The 26,615-nt window shown below is 39.0% G+C and overlaps 1 protein-coding gene across 4 annotated transcripts in view; it reads left to right on the top strand.

Annotated features, from left to right (window-relative positions):
• Positions 1-26,615, top strand: part of LOC137268507 (high affinity cationic amino acid transporter 1-like) — a 43,979-nt gene that overhangs the window by 5,372 nt on the left and 11,992 nt on the right. For 2 of the 4 annotated variants that reach the window (XM_067803071.1, XM_067803072.1), the window contains exons 2-13: positions 2,481-2,624; positions 4,160-4,279; positions 6,486-6,614; positions 8,657-8,812; positions 9,335-9,474; positions 12,255-12,369; positions 13,025-13,247; positions 14,893-15,032; positions 16,769-16,871; positions 18,448-18,593; positions 19,474-19,640; positions 20,671-20,779. In XM_067803071.1, the coding sequence (XP_067659172.1) occupies positions 2,504-2,624; positions 4,160-4,279; positions 6,486-6,614; positions 8,657-8,812; positions 9,335-9,474; positions 12,255-12,369; positions 13,025-13,247; positions 14,893-15,032; positions 16,769-16,871; positions 18,448-18,593; positions 19,474-19,640; positions 20,671-20,779 (1,669 nt within the window). In that variant the 5' untranslated portion in view covers positions 2,481-2,503. Of the gene's footprint in view, positions 1-464; positions 573-2,480; positions 2,625-4,159; positions 4,280-6,485; positions 6,615-8,656; positions 8,813-9,334; positions 9,475-12,254; positions 12,370-13,024; positions 13,248-14,892; positions 15,033-16,768; positions 16,872-18,447; positions 18,594-19,473; positions 19,641-20,670; positions 20,780-21,859; positions 26,317-26,615 lie in introns of those variants that run through there. The other 2 variants (XM_067803073.1, XM_067803074.1) reach the window with 2 other exon arrangements.

Genomic DNA, 26,615 nt, shown 5'->3' with positions numbered 1-26,615 from the left:
GAGTCTTTGGATGGGTGACTGTGTTTGGCAGTTTGACTCCTGAGCGTTTCTAAGAATTTGGCCTTGCCACACAGTGAAGCACATGATATGTGCGGCCTCAACTTAAGCAGCTGAGTTTGTTGAGAATTATTCACCCAGCAGAAAATGGGTACCCGGTTGGATAAAGACATGTGGCTTGGGTTATCCAGGGTAATGAGTGTCAAGTGAGCAACTACCAACTATGGGTACTAGGCACTGTGTAAATGACTTAGTATTATTATTACCCTTTTTGAGGTCATTATACAAAAAACGACCATTGGAGCCTCCTGAGATGGTTTAATTGCACATTGCCTCAAAACCTTTGAATCAGGTGAGCTATGTGATAAACTGAATACCCTACCAGGAGTATCATTTGATGCCCATGATGATACAACTGGTTGTTTATGCACACATGTTACTGTTTTCTATTCATTTACCTTGGTGACAAGTGCCTGTCATTGAAACAGCTATCACTTGTCCTTTGTCATTTGTTGATGAGCACATGGAAGGTACAGCTGAACGTGATATTTCCCCGAAAGGGGTAGCTGGTAAAGGTGAGGTGTATGCAAGAGTGTGAGTGAGTGAGTTTAGTTTTACGCCCCTTTTATCAATATTGCTGAAATATCACTGCAGGCACCAAAAATAGGTTTCACACATTGTGTGGAATCAAACATGGGCCTTTGGTGTGACGAGCAAACACCTTAGCTACTGCCCCAAGGCATATGTGAAGATACTGATCACTTATGACTGACTAAAGGGTATAATTGAAATCTAGACTTAGGCAGATGCAGTTTGGTAGCCTGTTGTAAATAAGAAAGGAGTTGAACAATTATTGTGAAAGATTGATGTAAGAACAATCATAAGGGATCTTAACTGTTGATGTAAATTCAGCTTCAATCTAAAGGTATGGTATTATGAAGGTGTTCATATCATAGCGATATCACTTGTGAAGGTGGGGAATATATTGAGGTACATATGGAGGTAAGGTATATGTGTCACTAATTATCCTTGTAAAGATAGTGTACATGTGTATAAACTGATATTGTTTTGAAGGTAGGGTATATGTGTGCAGACTGATGTCCTGTTGAAGGAAGGGTATTTGTGTATTGACTGATATTGTCATGAAGGTAGTGTATATGTGTATAGACTGATGTCCTGATGAAGGTAGGGTATATGTGCAGAGATTGATATCCTTAAGAAGGTAGGGTATATTTATATAAACTGATATCCTCATCAAGATAGTGTATATGTTTATACACTGATATCCTTATGAAGGTAGAGTATGTGTATTATAAGACTGATATCCTCATGAAGGTATAGTATATGTGTATAACTGATATCCTCATGAAGGTATATGAGTATATAATGATATCCTCATGAAGGTATGGTATATGAGCATATAATGATATCCTCAAGAAGGTAGGGTATGAGTATACAATGATATCCTCAAGAAGGTAGGGTATATGAGTATACAATGATATCCTCAAGAAGGTAGGGTGTATTTGAATGTACTCTTATGGAAAGATATTTCATGCAAAAATTCATTATTAACTATTACCACTGCAAGCAATACAGTAGGATTCAGGTATTAGGAAAATATCAATATAGAATATTAGTTTCATCATTGTCAGTAAAAGACTAGAGAAAGACACCAATGTAAAATAACAAAAACTCATCCCAAAGGCACATTATTTAGAAAGGTATAAGTAACGACTACATAGATAAAAATGTGTTTCTACATGAATCCCAGCCTGAGGCAACAAGGACACAACTCTTAAACTTTTCTCTAAGACAAAAGCTGAATCTAGATGGTTAAAAAAACTGCTTTGAAGTAAACATGTCATCACCTTTATTAGTATGACATTGTGCAAACACTTCAAATTAGGGTGACACTATGCCATGGTCCAGCGGAAGTGCCTCTATTGTAATCAGTAGAGGTAGGGCATATGTGAAAAGACTGTATATCCTATTGTTAGTACCCAAGCATCCGGTAACAAGATTAGTGCCATTTAGCAGGATTAAGCAGGTTTCCCCTCTAGATTAATGCCAATTAGAAAGATTAAGCACTCCCCACTGTCTGGTCATTACTGTTGTTATGGTTGAGTACATACTCCCATTCTGTTTTATCCAACAAATCACAATGGTTTTATTCTTTCAAGTTTAGATAAATAGGGTTTAGACTACCAACAAAGGTCAGCTCTAGTCCTCGACCCAGATGGTTGTACCAACTCTCTGTGGCCTGTGAACCTTGCTATTCTGTCTCTTATTAATACAATTGTAAATAGCTTTTTGTGACTTCAGACTTTTTGCTGAGCTAATTCCCTAAAAGCAGACCAGTTAGAATAGGGGGTTCACCAGAAACCTCATTGGGACACGAGACCCTTATCATAACAGAATTGACTGGAGGCACGTGAAGTTTAATGAAAGATGCACCTAAATGTGATATTATGATTGTATTTCAGCCCAAGACCCACCTCCAGACAACATGTCGGGGATGTCTAGAATAGAGAGCTTTATAAGCAAACTCTCCAGAAAGAAAAGAGTCAACCCTAGCGAAGAAACCTCATTGGCCAGAGTCCTTACAACCTGTGATCTGATTGGTCTAGGTAAGTAAACCAGATTTACTGTTTGTCGTGCATTTGCCTATTTTCACTAAAATCATAAAGTTTAAGTGAGTAAGCCAATTCTATTTGGTTTACTCCTTCTAGTGGCGTCGTAGTTATGGTGTACAATACAAGCAGGTCTTACTGAGAAATATTTAAATTTAACTCTCCTCTACTGACCTAACATGTTAGAGCGTAGGTCTTAGGTTTATGATATGATATGATATGATATATGAAGTACCGGTTTTCAGTTGCATATCAATCATTGTCTGTTATCATTAAATCGTTGACATAGTTCACTGTTTGCTACGAGGAGAGACTACAGTGAAAGAGATAGCTAGCTGTGATAGATTGTTAAATTTGTTTATTTTTAGGACAAAAGTTCTGCAGAAAACTTAAAAAAGCTTATGTTTTGAGTGTGGTCATTGTTTCATTGAGTATGTTGTTTATTAGTTTTCAAGTTAGATTGCAATTCATTGATCCACTTTGACACAGATGGACTATAATCACTATGAAATGAGAGGCAGCGAGGTAGTGTAGTGGTTAAAGCGTTTGCTCATCATACTGAAGGTCCGAGTTCCCCACATGGGTACAATATGTGATGCCGATTTCTGGGGTCCTGTGCCATCTTACTGCTGGATATTTCTAAAAGCAGTGTAAAACCATACCCACTTACAAAGTCAGGTTCCCTGTAGCTGTGGCTTTGGTCCATCTGACTGACTAGCAGATGGAGAACCCCTACTAATTGCGTAATATGGTAAATGAATGTGTTTTTGAGCTCAAGCCCATATGAAAAGAGACTTCATACTGTACAGTTATTTTTGTGCTTGTATAGATTACCTAGATATTCACATAACATTGTTATCTGATTTAGGTATCCATTGATACAAAATTTCTAATATCCATTTTCAAAGTGTGTTTTTATCTGTTAAGATATGTAATAACCCTCTTGTGTAGTTTTTATCATGTTTTAATTTCGTGGCCAAAGTTGGTTTGACTGATCTCAATGTACTGTTTCCAACAGAAAGTTCTGGGTCTAGATTTTCGAAGCTCTTTCACCGCTAGGATATGTACTAGTGCCATACATAAACATTAACTTTCATTGCACTAACACTTTCATTGCACTAAGAGAGCTCCTTTTAAATCAGGGTCCTGGACAGTACACAGGGGAAAACAAATGGTGCTTACCTTCTCTAGAAAAGCGTGTGAAAACTCACTCACTCACTCACTCACTCACTCACTCACTCACTCACTCACTCACTCACTCACTCACTCACTCACTCACTCACTCACTCACTCACTCACTCACTCACTCACTCACTCACTCACTCACTCACTCACTCACTCACTCACTCACTCACTCACTCACTCACTCACTCACTCACTCACTCACTCACTCACTCACTCACTCACTCACTCACTCACTCACTCACTCACTCACTCACTCACTCACTCACTCACTCACTCACTCACTCACTCACTCACTCACTCACTCACTCACTCACTCACTCACTCACTCACTCACTCACTCTTTACAGGTATTGGGAGTACTCTTGGAGCCGGTATCTATGTTGTTGCTGGCCAGGTAGCCCGGCAGACTGCAGGACCTTCTGTTGTCCTGTCATTTCTCATAGCAGCTGTTGCATCAGTCTTCGCAGGTGAGTGCTTCAAATTCACAAACCATGATTGAACAGGAAGCTTTTCCAAATGTATCACATGGCATAGATAAATATTACAAATATACCAATTTGAATGTATTGGTTTGTTAATGTGAAATCATTTGAAAATGTTTTTCTCTTCATTTAATATCAATTTATGGTTGTGGATACAAAAACATTTATGACTAATTTCATGACTGATAGAACAGTGAATATGGACATTTTACACTTCATCAGGTAAAAGCAATATAGTGGATTTATCATTTTATTTTGCATCACAAATTAAATTGTTTTAGACATGAGACATTTATGAGCCAATTTTGTTTATGCTAAACATGCTAATAACAAACTGATGTATTCAACAAACAAAAACCAACTATTTTGGTATACCAGACTCCAGTAATTTGTTACATAGTCAAAGTGTGAATAATGAACAATGGCTATATAACATATGTCATATTTGGAAATACAATTGTGGAAAATTCTTTTGGTTGAGTACCATCCAGGATTCAAACCCTCAGAGTCAGGCACCTAATCCCCAGCACACAAAGTAGGCTACCTAACCCGCTCAACCACTGTGACTTACACAAAAAAAGAAAGTCAGACAACTGGTAGTCTAAACTGTGGATTCCTCTGATTAGTGTATATTGGCACGGCTCCCATGGAAGCTATTGATAACACAATGCCATTTAGAAAGTGGTCAAATGTAACATATGTAATATTTGGGAATACGCTTTCATAATAAAATGGAAATGGAAGTCAGTTGCTGGAGGGGTTAGGTGGCTGACCTTGGGTATGGGTCGAAACCGAGATGGGTACTAGAATCTGTAGTTAACTGAGAAAGTGTAATCCAAAATATGTCTTATGTTACATTTGACCACTTTCTAAATGGCATTGTGTAATTAGAATATTAGCTATAATAAAATAATGGGATGGTCCCCTTTAGACTAAAAAGCAGTTTCTGAAATGAACATGTCTAAAAGAAAAAAAAACACAATCATAATGGAAAAAATAAAATATAATGAAAAAGAACCCTGAGACTTTCTTCATTTTCCTGAAACTTGCAGTGGAAATTTGTACTTGCCATGTAATATAGACTTGCCACATATAGTCTAGACTTGCCACATAATATAGTTTTGCCACATAGTCTTGACTCTCCATGTAAAATAGAATTGCCACATAGTCTAGACTTACTACGTAATGTAGATTTGCCACATAATATAGACTTGCCACGTAATATAGACTTGCCACTTAGTCTAGACTTGCCACAGAGTCGAGACTTACTACGTAATATAGACTTGCCATATAATATAGACTTGCCATGTAATATAGACTTGCCACATAGTCTAGACTTGCCGCATAGTCTAGACTTACTACGTAATATAGACTTGCCACGTAATATAGACTTGCCATGTAATACAGACTTGCCACATAGTCTAGACTTGCCACATAGTCTAGTCTTGCCACGTAATATAGACTTGCCACACAGTCTAGACTTGCCACATAATATAGACTTGCCACATAGTCTAGTCTTGCCACGTAATATAGTCTTGCCACATAATATAGACTTGCCACTTAGTCTAGACTTGCCACATAGTCTAGACCTGCCACATAGTCTAGACTTGCCACGTAATATTGACTTGCCACATAGTCTAGACTTGCCTGGATTTACTTGGATATGTTTGTTTCAGGTTCTGTATGGGAGGCTAGGTCCCTTATGTGCATTATAAACATAGTTTTACAGTATGCACTATGATAAGATCAACCTTTGTTGTTATCAGACATTTGTCACACTGACAATCAAATCAACCTTCTTGATCACTTGTTCTTCATTTTTGACCAACAAAGGTCAATAAGTACACATGATGTAGATGATGTGCAGTGTTAATCTTCAGCTTAAGTATACAATAGAAGCTGTCCAAAGCGGCATCTGTCTAATCCGGCAAGTTGCCAACACTGACAAAAAATTAAATTAAGTCCCTTCAGTGGCTTGTACATTTATCATCAGCTCTGCAATCTGGCACATTGTCTAAAACGGATTATTTTCAGTCCCAATGAGTGCCGGATTAAACAGCTTCCACTGTACTACTCAACATTTGACAGGGATAGTTAGTTGAGTGATATATACTAATTATACGCTTGGTTCATTATCAGCTCAGTGTCATGGGGAAAACTAATCGCCATCATTTTTTTAATTTGTCTGAAGGGATATGTTATGCGGAGTTTGCTGCGCGGGTGCCGAAGGCAGGATCAGCCTATGTGTATAGCTATGTCACCGTTGGTGAGCTGATTGCCTTCGTGATTGGCTGGAATCTTATCCTGGAATATGTGATAGGTGAGTGAGTGAGTTTTTCAGCATCCCATGTTTATTTAATAGACAGATAACAAGATCGGGTAATTGAGCTTGCTGACTCGGTTGACACATGTCATTGTTTCATAATAGTGTCGATTGATGCTCATGATGTTGATCACTGGATTGTCTGGACCAGATCTGATTTTCTACTTTCTTGATCAACTTTGTTTTTTTTTAAATTTTGTTTTTATTTTCTTGAAACAAAAGTCTTTGACCATAATGATTGTTACAAATATATGAACACATGAATATAAAATATACTACTATCTGAACATAATGAGATATCCAACATACCAGGGTGTGGTGCGGAGTGATTATTTACAGACCACTGCCATATAGATGGAATATTGCTGAGTGTGGTGTTAAGCAACAATCAAGACAAAGAAACTGCTGGGATCAGATCAGGCTTCGCACATGAGCATGTCTAAGACTTGAGCCACTATGTTGAGCCATCTTGAAACACCAGTTACACAATTTAAACAAATCAATTCTGAAGTATATTAAATCTTATATTCCTCTATATGATAAAAGTGTTTTTAGCATAACTAAACTATAATGGTCTTAATCTAGTTCATTGAGTTTATTCAGAGGTCTTTTATTCAGAGGGCACTGTGTGTGAAATGATCTGGACATCGCACAAACACATTGTCAGACCTACCAAAGAAAGCTTACCCACTGTACAGATAAGCCGACATTAATCATTGAAATGCAACATGCAGTTGAAATGCAACTTTGAAACTGCAACATTTTTACATCCTCAAATTTTCACCCCTACTGCGCAAGTGTATTACGATGTGTACTTCTGTCAAATTTCTGAGCAACCTTGTGTCGCCTCACATAGAAAATGTATTGAATATGTCGAAATAATTACTGTCAATCATTTCATACAAATGGAAACAACTACCACGGTAAACAAGTGTGCACACAATCATGATTATAACTGCCAAATAACACAACAGAAATCCTTTTAAAAGGAATGTAGCTTTTGTTCATACTGGAAAATGTCAACATGCGGCTCAGTCTAAGTAAACTTAGTCTCGGTGTAATTTGTTACACTCCACCACTGTGTCTAACAAAACCTAGTAGGAGGTCGCATCAGGTAACCTTTGAGCAACCAATGACTGTCCAATCAAACGGGAGACGGTTAAATAGATTTAACCAATCAGACAATGGCTACTATTTTGGCATCGGAGGTACTTTCAAATTATTCAGGTCACTGACACAGATCTCTCCACGAACAAAAATCCGCATATAACACAATTATCTGACCTGCAGTACATGCGCTTTGGGGTTTCTGTGTTACCATTAGTTAATATTTCCGCAAGATGACATCCTTGAATATTGCCAAAAACACCATTTTCAGTGACTGTTTACTCACCGTTGTCATGGTTGTATGTAAGCCGTGTGCATCGCCTTGAAGCGAGCGTAAGCTAAAAATAGCATTCGGGATTGTTCAGGTATGAACCTTCTTGAGATAAAAAGTTCAAAAGGTATGTGCGAATGTCCACTTTCACGATTCGGTAAGCTGTGTTCTGATTGGTCAATCTCAAAGGTTACCTGATGCGACCTCCCATAAAGTTTTGTTAGACTCAGTAGTAATGGAGTGTAATGAAAAGTACTGAGACTAAGTTTACTTAGACTGCATGCGGCTGAAACTTCCTCTTTTATGAGTGTTTGCACAAAATCGAAGTTTCAGTTGCGTTTTTTGCTCCAGGTTTTAGCAATTTAAAGTTGCTGTGTTTACTGTTTCAGTAGCAAGGTGTTATGTGTTATGGTACTGTTTAATCAATGTATGTGGGCTTTTCTGTGTATTTCTGCAGTGAGAAAGTTTTCTTTGGTTGCAAAGGCCTGATTGCTACAGCAAGCACTACGAGATGAAAGCTGCATGGTTCTACATTGCCAGAGAATGGATACAAACATATTTCCTTTACTCCCATTAGAGGCGAGTACTTTCTACAAGTCCTGATGTTAGACTAGTCAATTAAATGTTTGTACATGTTTTCTTAATGTTTTCTGAACTCCAGGCACAGCAAGTGTGGCACGAGCATGGAGCTCCTATTTCGACTCCCTCATTGACAACAAGATACAGGATTTCTTCAAGGAACACATGGCAATGGATGTCACAGGATTGTCGAAATACCCTGATTTCTTTGCTTTCAGCATTACGTTGGTGCTGACAGGTAAGACACTCAGTGGCTATGTTAGTGGTTGTAGCACCACAACTGTGCAGGGTTACGTCCCTTGAGAGTGAGAGATCACTTATACAAGAGATCAACTAAAAATATTTCCAACTTGAAAACTTTGCTTTAAAGTTTGGAACTTGAGAAAAAGCTTCTGCAGAGGCGTCCTCAACTTGGTTTGTTTATTCTTATGAGTGCCAGTACCAATATATTTTTTTTATCCATATGGATTAATAACAGTCACGCAAATGATATCATATGACCAATAAACATTCTGAAAACTATTAGTGCATACTGATAAAGAGCCAATGCAAATATTAGTAGTAGTATTGACTAAATCACAAAAATTGCCGACTGTATCGAGTGAACCCAAATGTGTACCACATTATATTTCACATTGTGAAGTTATTGCCAAATACTGTTAAACAGGTATTATTGCCCATCACTAGTAAGAGGTAAGAGTTGAGTTAATCTCTATGTCACAGGGTGTCTGTTATTAATGTAGTTTCTTGCACGTTTCAGTTTTACTTGCTATTGGTGTGAAGGAGTCGACAATGTTCAACAACATCTTCACTGTTGTGAACCTGCTAGTTGTCACGTATGTCATTGTGTGTGGGCTGTTCAAGATTGACGGTAGCAACTGGTCCATCCCCAAATCAGAGGTAATACAATCTGACTCCAACCTGTCTCTTGACTTTACCACCTGTGAATCAGAGGTAATACTCTGCTAGTACATGTCACTCATATGTCTACCACCTGTGGCTCAGGTGTATGTGAATCAGAGATAACACTCTGCTACTAGTACATGTCTCTCACCTTTACCACCTGTCTCAAGTGGGTGTGAATCAGAGCTAACACTCCGCTGCTAGGATATGTCTCTCACCTGTACCACCTCTGTCTCAGGTGTATGTGAATCAGAGCTAACACTCCGCTGCTAGGATATGTCTCTCACCTTTACCACCTGTCTCAAGTGGATGTGAATCAGAGCTAACACTCCGCTGCTAGGATATGTCTCTCACCTGTACCACCTCTGTCTCAGGTGTATGTGAATCAGAACTAACACTCTACCAGTCCTGTCTTGGTGGGGTGGTTATGCACCCCCTTCTCACAATGTAAATCAGTGTTCAATTCCTCACATGGGTACAAATACTACAGTGTGTGAAGACCATATCTAGTGTCCCTCACCGTAATATTCCATAATATTGCTAAAACTGGCACAAAATCTCACTCTCTCACAACCTGTCTCTCACCTGTCCTACCTGTATATCACCTTTATCTGAATCAAAGGTAACAGTCTGCTGTTGCTACCTGTCTGTCACCTGTAACCCGTGAGATCTGTGATAGAATTAATTTATTAACCCATGTTTTTGTAAGAGGCAACTATCAGGATTGGATGTGCTGTCTTGTTGGCTTGGTTGACACATGTCATTGTATCTCAGCTGTGTAAACCAAGGCTCATGCCATTAATCTTTGGATTGTCAGGTCCAGACTTGATTATTTGCAGACCACCTCAATATAACTTGAATGTTGCTGAGTTTTGTGTAAAGCCAGACTCATTCACTTCCGTCACCTGTCGCAACTGTGTCTTAAGTTGGACTTCAAGTTGTTTATAACAGTAAAATTAAAGTCTTCATGAGCAGAATTAGCAGAGTAGCCCAATGTTTAAAGAATTTGCTAGTCACTCCAAAGATCTGGGTCTGAACATCTACATACTCTAGTCCTTCTTCAACTTATTCATTCCATAGTCGCTGTTAGCAGTGGTGAGCTGACCAAATGCACAATAGTATTTATCTTACCTCACACATAAATGTCACTTTCTGATTGGCTGTGTGCTTTTCTTATTATTTTCAAGGTACCCCTCTTACTAGCGAGTAACATTTCTATGTACCCCATTGGAGACTCATGTGGTACTTCTGGTTATTCTTTATCTCAAGTAACATTGAATAACCTTTGATGTACTGAAATTATAAATGTTTTCCGAATGCAAATCGATGGAAGGAAAAGTCTGTTTCTCTTTTCAGCCAAATCTAGTGATGACTGCAAAAAGTTTTGTACCCATGATTCAAACAATTCAAAATTAAGACTTAGACGTTTGGTAAGATAAATACATTGTTCATTGGTCCCTCGAGGACCATGGGTTGATGTACCCTCGATGTTTGTTTATGTAACATAAACAAACATTGAGGGTACTCAGTTATGGTTAATAATTTGCCATGACAAATGGTATAAGAAATACCCTGTGAACCAGCAAAAATATAACACAGACAAGTCTAAAATATTCAATATTATGCATTGAGCAGACAAATAGCTTGATACAATGATTCACAAAAGAGGTTTCTAGTACAGTGCAACTGAGTCAAATCTAAAGTAATGGGGCACAAGTATAATATCAACCCACCAAAGTCTTAGTTTTCAGTGAGAAACAGTTCTACTTCATCTTTCACAGTAAGCTTTCTTGAATGTAGGTCAAGCGTTGACAAAACAGCAGACAGACGTAGGTAGGTCGAATGATGACACAACTCCAGTATTACTCCGAGTGTAAGTCCATGCATGTGTGTGATCAACACAACAACCAGCCTTTATATATAAAGTCACTGATTCTTGAGCATTCCAGCAAAGTATGGAACCTTCACAATCAGCCTCATGTTTACCAACAGTCAAAACAAAAACCAAAGGGAGTCAACTCTAAAGCGCTACCTAAAAGGCGTGCTGCTAAAACACTATTACAGTGATACGAAATGTGACCCACACACTATCACTCAAAACTCTAAATATTGTGACCCAGTAATAACTATTACTTACTCAATAACAATACAAATTACAGAAAATACACACTCGTAACAGTACACCAACCTATGTCCCCCTCATGCCCAGTGGTCAACTTACATTTATCTTACCTCACACATGAATGTCACCTTCTGATTGGTTAAGCGCTATTCTATTATTTTCAATGTACCCCGCTTACAGGCGATGTATTATTTTCAATGTACACGGCTGGGAATTCCGAACTCTTCTGGTGCTTCATGGTAGTACTTCTTGGCCTCAAATAACATTGAATCACGCATCAAGCATGGAAATTAATGATGTTTTGCGATTGAAAATCAATGGAAGGGAGATCACTCTAAATCTGTTTACATTGTGTCGTCTGCAAAATGGCGAATCGCCTCATATTTAACAGAAGTACTTCAAGCAGTTCAAAATTAAAATTCAGGTGTTCGGTAAGATAAATACGCTGTTCACTGGTCCCTCGGGGTCTGTTTATGTAAACACACCTCGAGGGTACATGAGTCCATGGCCCCCTCGCAAATAGTGAACAACTTATATTGTCATGTTGAAGGTTATGGTTTAAATGCCACATAAGTATAAGGTGAGAAGTTCCTGGCATCTCTTGTAATTATATTACTGGAACATTGCTTGAAGTAGCCTAGTAAAATTTTTGCAGGTTCCAACTGGTGAAGGATCTGGAGGGTTTATGCCCTTTGGGTTTTCGGGGATGATGTCCGGGGCAGCCACCTGCTTCTACGCCTTTGTCGGCTTTGACTGCATTGCCACTACAGGTAGGATGTTGACTTTTCATGTGTAAATACTTCATCAGCGTTTGGCATCTTGTTTGTGATTGTTGCCAACAGGGTGGGTGAGTGAGTTGAGTTTTATGCTGCTTTTAGCAATATTTAGGTGTTCCTTAATGTGGTTTTATTTGAATATTCCTGAATGTGGGTTAAAATTCACTCATTCACTTTTGTATCACATTGAAATGTAAAATCATGACTGATTCCTTAAGGCAAGTATAAATGACATGATCACAGTTATTTTATTTTACATTTGACATATACACTTGGTACATTGCATTCAGTTTGAGTAACCGATTTTTGTATAATCCAGTAATGATGAGCGAGTTTGTTTAGTTTTGTTCCGCAATTTGTCAGTAAATAATCGAGTTTGGACCAGATGATCTGGTAAGAACATGAACAGTTCTAAACCAGATCTTCACAGGCCTCATATGAAATGGTAAAGGTTATAAAGGTGTTCCTGCCATATCAGTCACCAACGTATTTAGAGATACAGTATTCAGATTCCGAGCTGGAATTTGGACCCAACACCTTCTCAAAATTCAGATCACTCATTCTTATAGCAAGAGCAAACATATTACTTACAAATATACTTTCTACCATTCATGTACGTGCAACGAGTATAAATTTTATATCTGGACAGGTGAAGAGGCCAAGAATCCCCAGCGTGCGATCCCCATGAGCATCGTGGTGTCCCTCATTGGCATCACCCTGGCATACTGTGGCCTTTCCACAGTTCTCACCCTTCTGTGCCCGTACTACCTTCTTGACCCCAATGCTCCTCTCCCCATTGTGTTTGACCGGCTTGGCTGGGGGGTGGCCAAGTATGTCATAGCAGTTGGAGCCATCTGCGGACTCTCTACAAGGTGGGTGTATGTGAAGATAACTCCTGCTGGAGACATTTGTCCAAACCAAATTGAGATCATTTGAAACAAACATTTGTGACCTGGGTCTCATACTGTGTTGTCTTCATGTCAAGGCACTTCTCCACATTGCACTCACTCCACCCAGCTGTTTAAAATGGGTACCTGAGAAGCCAATGTATGGACCTATATGGCTGAGCTTAGCAATTAGTATCAGCTTTGAAAGTACAGTTCCGTCAAGGTAATATTGTGATGCCAGAGAACAGCATCACATTGAATTCTAGGATACCTGAGAAGACGATGTACGGACATATACCCTCAAGCTTAGCAATTAGTATCAGCTTTGAAAGTACAATTCCGCCTGGGTAATAATGTAATGCCAGAGAACAGCATTGCATTTTAGGCACAAAAATTATCATTATTATCATTATTATGACTTCATATTGATTTATCAATGCTGAATCGGCTTGAACGTTGGGCTAGGGATCTAGGTGATGTGGGTCTTAAATAATTGATTGGTGGAATGTAGGACTGTGGGATTGTGGGTAGATTGGTTTGGAGGTGGGGATGATGTGTAATGTAGGACTTTGGGATTATGGGAAGACTGGTTTGGAGGTGAGGTTGATGATCTCATATGGTTGATGACCGAGGAGTTGGTGATTGTGTGTTGTTGGGTTGATGGTTGGGGGTTGAAATAGTGGACGCGTTAGTTGTTGGTCTTTGGGAAAGGAGATGGATTTAGCTTGGATGTGAGGGTATGGTATAGTGAATGTTGGGGTTGTTGCCCTCTGTGAAGGAGGGTGGGTTTGGGTTTGGCTTGAGGGTCTTGTATGGTGGATGTGGGGGTAACGTCCTCCTTGAAGGAGGGTGGGTTTGGGTTGAGGGTCTTGTATGGTGGATGTGGGGGTAACTTTTGTCTCTGAAGGAGGGTGGGTTTGGGTTAGGGTTTAGGGTCTTGTATCCTGGATGTGGGGTTAATGTTGGCCTCTATGAAGGAGGGTGGGTTTGGTTTGGAGGTCAGGGTCTGGTATGGTGAATGCGGGGGTTGTAGCCCATTGTGAAGGAGGGTGGGTTTGGTTTTGGGTTGAGGGCCTGGTATGGTGGATGTGGGGGTGTAGCTCTCTGTGAAGGAGGGTGGGTTTAGTTTGGGGATGAGGGTCTGGTGTGGTGGATGTAGGGGTAATGTAGGCCACTGTGAAGGAGGATGGATTTGGTAGGATGTGAGGGTCTGATATAGGTGATAGGTGAGTTGTCAGCCTCTTTAAAGAAATGTGGGTTCGGTTGGTTTAGAGGTTCCCAGGTATGGGGGATGTGGGGGTTGTTGCCTCTGTGAAACTTTGAATTTATTTACTGGTTAGGAGTTTTTTCCATATATCTGTATAATTGTTTTCAAAGTTAGCATGTGGTTGTATAAATATTAACAGCTGCTTTCAGTTTGTAATTTGTGGATTTTCAGGGTCTGACAAACAAAACTGAAAAAAGCAGAACTGTAACCCAAAGAAGAAGAATTGTTTTTATCACTTACGTTTCTTGTCACTGTACTTTGTCATAATAATTTGGACAAATTAACCTCATCAGTATCCTATTGATGGATACCAGTAACCTGCAGATATATGCTAACATACAACTCTCTATGGTTCTATTCCAGTCTTCTTGGAGGAATGTTTCCTTTACCCAGAATCCTTTATGCAATGGGCAATGATGGTCTTCTTTTTCGGTTCCTCGGTAAAGTTGTTCCTCGTTTCCAGACGCCTGTGGTGGGGACTCTGATCTCAGGTTGCTTTGCAGGTAAGTTACCTGTCCCCTTTATCGCTATCCCCACCATACAAAAGACAAGGGTTTTAGTTAAAAAGTGAGGGAGATTTGTTCGTTTAAATGGGGGAGATTAACACAGTCCACATTGGCAGAATTTCTTCACCCTAAACAGTGAGAAGGGTGGATGCCCATCACATTCCATTATGTGAAAATATCCCTGGTACTCCTTGTCTGATTGTAATAAAGTATCCCAGCAATGTAAATTTTTCTAATATCCCCACCATACAAAAGACCAGTGACAGGTGTGGATCCAAGAGAGAAGAAGTATGTCTGTGTGTGTCTGAGCGTGTATGGGTGTGGATAGAAGGATGGGTACATGGGTACGTGCGTATGTGCTGAAGTGCTGGTGGAAGGTGGGTGGGCCTTTTAGTTAAAAAGTGAGGGAGATTTGTTCGTTTAAATGGGGGAGATTAAAATTTGAAATATGCCAGATTTAACTCAGTGATGGGTGAGATTTAAAAGAGGAGAGATTTGTTACAAAACTAAGCTGCAAGGTGGTCAGCACCTGCTCCTTCGCCCATGATGGACGGGGACTAGGCTACTCACACAGTCCACATTGGCAGAATTTCTTCACCCTAAACAGTGAGAAGGGTGGATGCCCATCACATACCATTATTTGAAAATATCCCTGGTACTCCTTGTCTGATTGTAATAAAGTATCCCAGCAATGTAAGTTTTTTCTAATACCAGGATGGTATAGTGACTGATCCAATCTGATCCTATTTCTGTGTTTTTAACCTTGATATTTAACCATGTCATGTAAAAATATGATGTCTAAAGCCATTTGCTTTGTATAAGTGTGATAGATTACAAAGCTTTATATTGAGATAGTATTTAGGTTATAACAAAAATTATGGTAGCTATGACTTTGGTCTATTATCTATGATAATAAAAACACACATTTGATTTATTTGAATCTGTAAACTAATAACGACTTTGCCATTGGTAGAAAAAGCTGAAAATCTCTAGTAAAAAACTGATGATACCGATTAACCCAAGTACACAGCAAATGCTTATATTTATTTATTTTGAAACAGCAAAGTTCTGTTGGTATCCTCAAACAGTTTTGGCCCATAAGTGATTTCAGCCTGCATGCTATACAGGAATTACTTCTCCCTTGCTGTAACCCGCATTTGGTGGTATAAACCAATACATGTTATTTGTCATCACTCACTTGATGGTCAGTTAATGAATTTATAACAGGTATAATTAGTGCTATCGCCACAGCGATTACTCGACAAAGGTTCCCATTTGGCATTTCTTCTGTCTGGAGTAAATACTCAACATTATAAATTAAGGTCTGATGTGGCTAATGTATTACATGTTGTGTAATATGTGCATGGAGGTGATACAGTAGGGTTTATCAGCTGAGTTACAAAAACAAACATCGACCAGAGGATTAACCGATAACATGCTGATTAATTAATCATTTTTATCTTCCACTTTTGATCAGTCCATGCTTAAACTATCAATTGCGCATATGGGTGGCGCAGCAGAGTTGATGAACCTGTCACAAATTCTGGGATATCATCCGGGAACTCGTGGGAGAAAAACAATAACAAAAGGAACAACCATTCCACAGAAATTGCTCTGCACTAGTGCCCCTTTAAAAATAGTTGAGATTGAACTAAAACTGGGTGAGTTTTAAATAAAAATGCATGAGATTTAACTTTGAAATGTATAGTCAATGATGTACATCCTCCCTCCAGGTACCATGGCGATGCTGTTTGACTTGAAGGAGTTGGTGGACATGATGTCGATAGGCACACTATTGGCCTACACCCTGGTGGCAGTCTGCGTTCTTATACTCAGGTTAGTCATCTGCTGCATGCAAAGTCCTCAGTTCTCTGGAGTCTTCATTATTTGCCATAGTCACCATAAAGGAAATGGTAGCATATGTGAATTTTCAGTCTAGACTGGAAATTTCTAATTTTTCAAATTATAAAGTGGTGGAAAACATAAAAAATTATCAGTTGTTTACTTACCCCTTGTCTCCATTCTGTAACACTTGCAACATTTTTAATCTACAACTACATATACAATGGTCAAATGAGTTAATTTAGTGGATATTTTAGTCTGAATATTTACCTATTCTATTCTGGATATATATCTGTGTATATGTTTGAGTATGATCTTTATCTATGTGCATACTTTTGTACGTATATTTACCTGTGTGCATGTTCTAGTTTGTATGTTTACCTGTGTGCATGTTCTAGTTTGTATATTTACCTGTGTGCATGTTCTAGTTTGTATGTTTACCTGTGTGCATGTTCTAGTTTGTATATTTACCTGTGTGCATGTTCTAGTTTGTATGTTTACCTGTGTGCATGTTCTAGTTTGTATATTTACCTGTGTGCATGTTCTAGTTTGTATGTTTACCTGTGTGCATGTTCTAGTTTGTATATTTACCTGTGTGCATGTTCTAGTTTGTATGTTTACCTGTGTGCATGTTCTAGTTTGTATGTTTACCTGTGTGCATGTTCTAGTTTGTATGTTTACCTGTGTGCATGTTGTATGCACATTACCTCTGTGCATGTTCCAAGTGTTTGTTTACCTATATGCATGTTCTTCTATGCATATAACTGTGTGTATGTTCCACTGTGTATATTTACCTGTGTGCATGTGCTAGTATGTATATTTACTTGTGTGCATGTTCCATGCACTTTTTTACCTGTATGCTTCTTCTTGTGGGTTTGTTTAACAGTGTGCATTTTCTGGTTTGTATATTTATCTGTGTGCATGGCCCAAGTAATTTACCTGTTTGCTTGTTCTGATATGTATTATTTACTTGTGTGCATGTTGTAGTATATATGTTTACCTGTATGTTTGTCCTAGCAGGTATATTTGCCTTTGTGCATGTTCTGTTAGGTATATTTACCTGTATGCTTGCACTAGTATGTATATTTACCTGTGTGCCTCTTCTAGTATGTATTGTTACCTGTGTGCATGTTTCAAGTATTTCTCTATCTGTGTGCATGTTTTAGTATGTACATGGCTGTGTGTATGTTCCACTGATTCAGAAAGAGTGCATATTCACAGGTGTGCATGTTCTTATGCATATGTTCACCTGTGTGGATGTTCTTGTGTGTATATTCACCTGTGTGCATGGTCTTCAGTGTATATTCACTTGTGTGCATATTCACCTGTGTGGATATTCTTGTGTGTATATTCACCTGTGTGCATGGTCTTCAGTGTATATTCACTTGTGTGCATATTCACCTGTGTGGATATTCTTGTGTGCATATTCACCTGTGTGCATGTTCTTGTGTGTATATTTACCTGTGTGGATGTTCTAGTCAGTAGATCTACCTGTGTGCATATACCTGTGACTGTATATTCACCCATGTGCATGTTCTTGTGTATATTTTCACTCTTGTGCATGTTTCAGGTATCAGCCAGACGAGTACATTACTGGTGAGCCGACTGACCAGCCTTTAACAGGACCAATATCATCCCGTGACTTGTTCTCCCCACGGTCTTCCGAGCCCACTCGGATCTCAGGCAGATTAACATCATACTGTGTAGGATTTCTACGTAAGTAGGGACTGTAGTGTAGACCTATAGTGTTAGCTGATCATGCCTAGGGTAGTCTAGCTGTCAAAGCAATTGATTCTCAAAGCTCACTTATGGTGTCCCATGCCACCATATTGCTAGAATGTTGCTTAAGGCAGCCTAAAACTGAACTCAGTCACTCAGGTCCTTGCATGAGTAGAGTGCGCGAAGTTTTGGAAGATAGACCAAAAGAGATTAAGTAAACTTAGAGGTTGTTTCTTATCTTTATGCTTAGTATGAGGGGATAGGACAAGGACTGATATGCTCGGAGTCAGTACACAGTGTCAGGATAGGTTATTACAATGTATTGCTGGTGGTGTGTGTCCCTGTCAATACAGCTCAGGTCACTGATCAGTTGAAGTTAAGCAACACTGGACCAGATAGTCCAGGGATGGGTGAACATGTGTGGCAGTTTAACTCCAGAAAGTTTCTAGAACTTCAATCGTGCTCCACAGCAAAGCACATGTCATACATGTAGTCTCATCTTAGGCAAGTGAGTTTACTCAAAAGTGACCCTGTTCACCTAGCAGAAAATGGGTACACGATGGGATTTGACGTGACTGTTTACCTTCTGGTGACTTACAGGCAGCTTGGGTTATTTGGGGTAACAATGATCCAGTCGTGCTCTTTGAGCAGGATAGGCATTGTTTTATAAATATTCAGCATTATTATTATTTTTTTATTATAAAATAGCAGCAGGGTTTCTCAGAGGGCTGGCACTAAAAACTTGCATTACTCTGAACAAGTACAAGTTGCCATACAAAACTGCATATTGTTGCATCATAAGTTCAGAGACAACCCTATTTCAGTTCGCATGTATGATATGTAAGCTCGGTTATATGATAACAATGTTTCCTTTCAGTTCTTTCAATCTGTGCCTTTTGTGCTGTTCTGATCTATGCGGCTTCGGAACTGGAACAGTACTCATGGTGGGCAATAGTCATGGCAGTTATGTTTGGCTCTGCGGTTCTAATGGCTGTCATTGTTGTCTGGAGACAACCACAGAATAAAAGTAAACTATGGTTTAAGGTAAGCCTCATGAAATACCTTGATGAGTAGATCTCTGTGGGTATGTCTTCATTGTGATTGACCCACACTGCCCTTGATGCTCTTACTGAGTTCTAAAACCCTTAGTTCCCCTTAACATCTTCGAGGTACACCATCTAACCTTGATCATTTCAGGAACCGTAATTTCCCCTTTACATCTTCAAGGTAGCCCATCTAACCTTGATCATTTCACACACTGTCATTTCCCCTTTACATCTTCAAGGTACCCCATCTAACCTTGATCATTTCAGACACCCTTATTTCCCCTTTACATCCTCAAGGTACCCCATCTAACCTTGATCATTTCACACACCCTTATTTCCCCTTTACATCTTCAAGGTACCCCATCAAATCTTGATCATTTCACACACCGTCATTTCCCCTTTACATCTTCAAGGTATCCCATCTAACGTTGATCATTTCAGACACCTTCATTTCCCTTTACATCCTCAAGGTACCCCATCTAACCTTGATCATTTCAGACACCCTTATTTCCCCTTTACATCCTCAAGGTACCCCATCTAACCTTGATCATTTCAGACACCCTTATTTCCCCTTTACATCTTCAAGGTACTCCATCTAACCTTGATCATATCAGACACCCTTATTTCCCCTTTGCATCTTCAAGGTACCCCATCAAATCTTGATCATTTCACACACCGTCATTTCCCCTTTACATCTTCAAGGTACCCCATCTAACCTTGATCATTTCACACACCGTCTTTTCCCCTTTACATCTTCAAGGTACCCCATCTGATCTTGATCATTTCAGACACCGTCTTTTCCCCTTTACATCTTCAAGGTACCCTGTCTAAGTTTGATAATTTCTGACACCTTGATTACGCCTTTACTTCAAAGGTATCTTGTCTACCCTTGATACCTTAAAGGTACCCCATCTAACCTTGATAATTTCAGACACCTTTACATCTTCAAGGTAAATGGCCTACTCACACTCATGCCATTTCTACCATCAACCTCCTTGGTGACTTATATTTCTAGTTTTCATCAACAGGTGCCAGGCTTACCTTGGGTCCCTGCTCTGAGTGCCTTCATCAACATCTATTTAATGATGAAACTCTCCGTTCCGACGTGGATCCGGTTTGGGGTCTGGATGTTTATAGGTAAGGATTCCACTGATCACTTTCTCAATGTTGTTGGTCTGTGATACTTCCCACATAGACAATGTGAACTACTAGATTCATGTATCTGGTGGGTTGAATTTGACTATTGACTAACTTGCCATTGAACATGCAACATGCACTCACCAGAACATGGTCATCTGTGTATGTGGTTGAATATACACTTGGTCAAAGATCTTTTTTACACTTTTTTTCCTCATGGTTCAAAGTGGGGAGGGGTGTCTCAGTCATCAAAGGCAATGTAGTTTATTGTGAAGAGTTACTACCCTTTGGAACACCAAACATCTGTGATTATCGTTTTCATACTGGTTAGCCCAAATTTTGTTTCTTGAGCATACCCTTGCTTTTGAATTTCACCACAGGGGTTAAGATCTATTTACACTTCTTTGCCTCATGATTAAATGGGGGACTGGGGTGGCTTACTGAGTCATCAAAGGCACTGAAGTTCATTATCATAGTTGCTTCCCTTGGACCCACCAGACACCTGTGATTATGGTTTCGATCCTGGTTAGCCCAGAGTTTATTCCCAGATCATAACCATGCTTTGAATTTCATCTCCCACACTAGATCACTCTTCAAAATGGCATCAAACCCATCTCTCCTTCACAATAATGATTAAACAATTTGCTTTGAATTCCCGAAATAGCTTATTCTTGCAGAACCAGTTCAATAGTATTCAGGCCTACCAGATAGAACTTTCCCACTTTGCAGAAAAACACAGAAAAGCCCACATCATGGAAATAGCAACATGAACATAATACCCGCTACTCAAACAGTAAAATTGGCAACTTTAAGTCAAGATCACTGTTATGAAAATGTTGCAGTTTCATAAAAGCAGTGTTTTTCCTTGCCGTTTTAAGTGTTTCAGTAGTGAGTTAATTTGTTTTTGTTGCTATTTCCATAATTAATGTGGATATTTCTGCATTTTCTGCACTTTGGGAAAGCTTCCTTTGGTAGGCCTAGTATTTATTGATTATTCCTGTCAGCTTCATACCATTTCCCACCACTTTGTAATTGCACTGACCTTGACCTTTGCACTTACCTTGACCTTTCCCTCACCAGGATTTTCGATATACTTCTCCTATGGCATCTGGCAGAGCAGTGGTTATTTTGACTCCAAGCGCGACAACCTCCCTGTCTCAAAGTTCGAACTCGTGAAAGATGGTGATGATGAAGATGTGTTATTGATACAACGGCCTCATGAACAGCTTTATAGTGATGAAGAATCAGTGAAATGATAGAAGATACTGTGTGTCTCTGTGATGCATTATGTGTGCTATATTGTGTGTGGTCCTAGTCAAAAGGGCCACATGACCACAGGATCCCACAACAGAAAAGTCAAAGGGTTGCATGAAAGTCAAATGGACCACAAACCCTCAGTCAAAGGGGCGGCATCAAAAAGTCATAAGGGCCTCATACCCCATAAGGGCCGCATATCAGGAAGGTGTATTTGAGTAAAAGGTTATATATCTGTACAATATAAACTTTTTACATGCTAATTAAGCTTTGTAATCAGCTATTTTTCTTAATATCATGTTAAAAACTTTCGAGTATGCATAGCACATACATTTTAGAAAAAGATGTTTTTATATGGGACCCTTTTAACTAGAGTTCTGAGGTCAGTTTGGCTTTTTGATGCCACCCATTTTCCTGGGGTTTGCAACCCTTTTGACTTTCTTGCGGCCCTGTTGACTTTCCCATTTCCGGGCCCTTTTGTCATGGAGCCGTTTTGACTTGTTCCCATTGTGTGTACCACACAGCGTGTGTTACGATGTTGTGTGTACTGTTCTGTCTGTGTTATTCCATGTGTGCTACACAAAGTGTGAGGGGCCACAAAAATAATAACACTTGGTTTTCAGGGTTTTCCCATCGAGTGACTCATTACTCTGAATTTTGTAACTGTAGATGGTAGTTGTGTAAATTCATCAGAATTTGCATAAAATATGTACTGTATATCTACATTCCAGCTAACTATAAAATGTATTTTTTCTTGCAATATGATTACATCTGAAACTCCAGGTTTCAATGTTTTCCTTGTTAACTATACCTCACTTTATCAGCCTGAGGGCTGAAGGTATATGCAGTGTTTGAAATGAGGCCCATCTGATCCACAGGCCCTTGTTTCATTGCGAGGATTTAAGAGTTTTTAGAAAAATATAATCATTTTAAGATGACCCCCGACTTGAAACACTTCACAGTACAATGTTGTTCTGGGAAGCATTTCAAGTTGGGGGGGGGGGGGGGGGGTCATCTCAAAATTTTTATACATTTAAAAAAAAATCTTTAATCTTTAATCCTCGCAATGACCCGATCACCTGAGATAAGCTAGATTATCTAAATTTACAGCTAGCAAACCTGGTCTGGAAAAAAGCTTTAAGATGTTCCATACGTCTTAAGAGGTTCACATTTGTAATCTTAGTGTCCTGTCTGGTTAAATCCAATTTGGGCTGGTAATGTTTTGAATTTGCCAGCAAAGTTGTCTGGCTGGGGTTCTGGATTATTTTATACACTGGTATATGATAAAAGTTTGTTTCATAGTGTATGTGGTGAATGTGTGATATGCAAAGTGTGTTTGTAATGAATGTGTGTTACTACTTGCTATGCAATATGTTGATCACAGTATTTGAATGTGTGTTGTGCCCTGTATGTGACATTATGTGATGAAAGTGTGTTGGTACATGTCAGACAATATATTGATCACACTGTTCTGGTAAATAGGCGAGTCCACACACATTCTACAGTATGGAGGCCTCACGTGTGTTTCTCTGTATGTAATAACACTATATGTATGATATATATTTGTTACAAATATGAGCTACAGTATGTAAAACTTTTATGTTTAGGGATGCATATTTGGTGTGGTTGTGTCACCATGGTTACCTAATATGATGTGTTATACAATACTATACCTTATATGTTTATCAACGTATGCAATGAATACTTGTGATAAGTGTATATATACACACACAGACACACATGGATAGTAAGTCCAGGGATCTCAAGAAGAGTGTCTTATGAAAATTATTCCTTATTTATATTGATTTTTGTCAACTGTAAGGTGTGTCGGGGAATGGATTTGCTTGCTATCTCTTGCCAACTGGACCCATCTTGTTTATATTCTGACGTGACTGACACACCGTCTTCATTCTCACCAAATGGATGTAGTTCCAAAATGATTGTAATGCCACGCCAAATATCCACATATGAAGAATTCTGACATGCTGAAACATTCCAGGCATTCTGACATGCTGGAACATTCCAAATATTCTCACATGCTTGAACATTCTAAACATTCTCACATGCTTTAACATTCCAAGTATTCTGACATGCTCAATCATTCCAAACATTCTCACATGCTGGTACATTCCAAACATTCTCACATGCTGGAACATTCCAAACATTCTCACATGCTGGAACATTCCAAATATCCAGTCATGCTGGGACATACAAATCCTCTCACATGCTGGAGCATTCTAAAAATATATCCACATATGCTGAACCATTCCAAAAATTCTCAGATGCTTTAACATTCCAAACATTCTCACATGTGACAACATTCTCACATGCTGAAACTTTCGAAACGTTCTCACATGGTTTAACATACAAATATCCACACATGCTGAAACATTCTAAACATTCTCACCTGCTGAAACATTCTCTCCCACCTAAACATACAATATCAACATATTATGAAATGTCCGAATCATTCTCAGATGCTGGAACATGCGATAGGTTCTCATATGCTGTAACATACAAACATCCACAAATGCGGAAAGATTCTAAATATTCTCACATACTGAGACATTCTTCAACATTCTTGTGGTCTAGCCAATGAGATGTAGCTGACCTTGAATCAGAGGTTTACTGACAAGTCTCCACATACAACTTATGTTAAGGAAAATACTTTCCCAGACTGAATGAAGATGCTATATATGGATCTGACGGGTACAATGACTCTATTTTTATCATGGTCACTTGCTATATGTTTATAGTTGAAATGCATACAATCAGAGACCATCTATTATATGGTCTCTGACATAATGAACTACTTGGTGCTCAATGGTTATATCCATAGTTTAGTCTTCTTTGTTATTGTGGGTGATATAAATATTTGTACACATTTGAGGGATCTTTGTGTTATACCACTAGTTGGTGTATTTACCATTGGAAACTCTGCTTTAGAAAATATATTTTGAGTGAGGATATGATTCCCTTGCTTACTTGTGATATTTATCTTGAGATGATATGACACTGATCTGGCAGTTGATGTCACTCCAGACCACAATTGATAAAAGTCCCAAAGATACTAAACGCAATCCAGACTGAACCAGTAAATCCATATTTGAATCATTTTTAACTGGAAGTCATTTTGAGTTTATGTTTGTTAGTTGTTTAGTGGGCTCAGCAATGTTCCAGCTATATGGTGAGTCTGGGCCAGACATTCCAGTGATCAATAGCGTGAGCTGTTGTGATACTGCAAGCCAAGTCATTGAGCCTGACCACGCAATCCCTTTAGTCACCTCTTACAACCAACATGAATTGCTGAAAACCAGTTCTAACCGGGATCTTCTCGGGTCACCTAATTGCGAGGCAAAAATCTCCAGATGTGGAAAGTTGGGCACAAAAATTTATTACATTTATTTTTTTTAAATATCCTCCAGAGAAAAGCCCCAAGCCCTGGTCTGGACCAGGCAGTCTTATCCTACCCAGGAAGAACCAGGTCAGAATTAATCGTTGGCAACCCATGCTTGTAAGAAGAGACTTACGGGATCGGGTGGTCAGGCTCGATGACTTGGTTGATGCATCATCGCCTCCCAGTTGTGTAGATGGATGCTCATGCTGTTGATCATTGAATTGTCTGGTCCAGATTCGATTATTTACAGACCGCCGCCATATAGCTGGAATATTGCTGAGTGCGGCGTAAACCAAACTCATTCAGATTCGTATCCCACTTATATGAATCAGTGGTCATCAATCGGAGGCATGTCTGATTGGCTCCATTATTTACAGACCATAGTCTCATTATAGACAAACATGTGGATAACCTCTTCTTTATTTCGTGATACACATTCTCGACGATACAGATTCTCGTGCTGTAGTCAAGCAATAACCTGTGTAGTCGAGTCACTGAAGCCACGAAATAAAGAAGATATTATCCATACAGTTGTCTATATTGTTCTTCCCAGATTCCTAAATGCCACTCAAAGAACACAGTCTCATTTCTGAGTGTAGACTTAAAACAGTGATTCAACCACATTTATCTCTATCCTGATCTGACACTGCCGAAAAGAACCGCTGCAGACTTAATCTCTCACTCAAACTGGCTCAAACTAGAAGTGATCTGTTATGTACAAGACTCTTGTTCATTTATACGATCGAATCACTGTGTAGTATGGGATTGTTTCTGTTAACATTTGTTTTGGTTTTCCTCCGACTATTGTTTTACACACACTCCCAATCAGTAGGATACTGTTTATACTTTGGAAAATTCTATGTTATTTACTGGCACAAATAAAACTGTTGTTAACAATAAATTGTACTCTAACTCTACGAATGTATTTGTTGAAAATTATTAGATTAAATGTAAGTTATTTTCTTTGGCCTGATTATTTTGAGAACCATACTTGATTTATGTTTTAATGCTGTCAATATCTATATGTCTGTCCTGTATCCCCGTCCGAAGATATGCATTCGTTTTCACATGTCGGTCGTCAGTGGAGTAGAGATATGGCGCGACGTATCTCTTTTCCGGCTTACTCATAATCCTATAGTATATCGTTCGTCATTACAGCATCCTGGTTCCCGGGAATCTCTTTAA

The sequence above is a fragment of the Haliotis asinina genome, chromosome 16 (assembly GCF_037392515.1).
Source record: "Haliotis asinina isolate JCU_RB_2024 chromosome 16, JCU_Hal_asi_v2, whole genome shotgun sequence".
In the NCBI taxonomy this organism is placed as follows: Eukaryota; Metazoa; Mollusca; class Gastropoda; order Lepetellida; family Haliotidae; genus Haliotis; species Haliotis asinina.
This window is presented reverse-complemented; position numbering and strand designations above follow the sequence as displayed.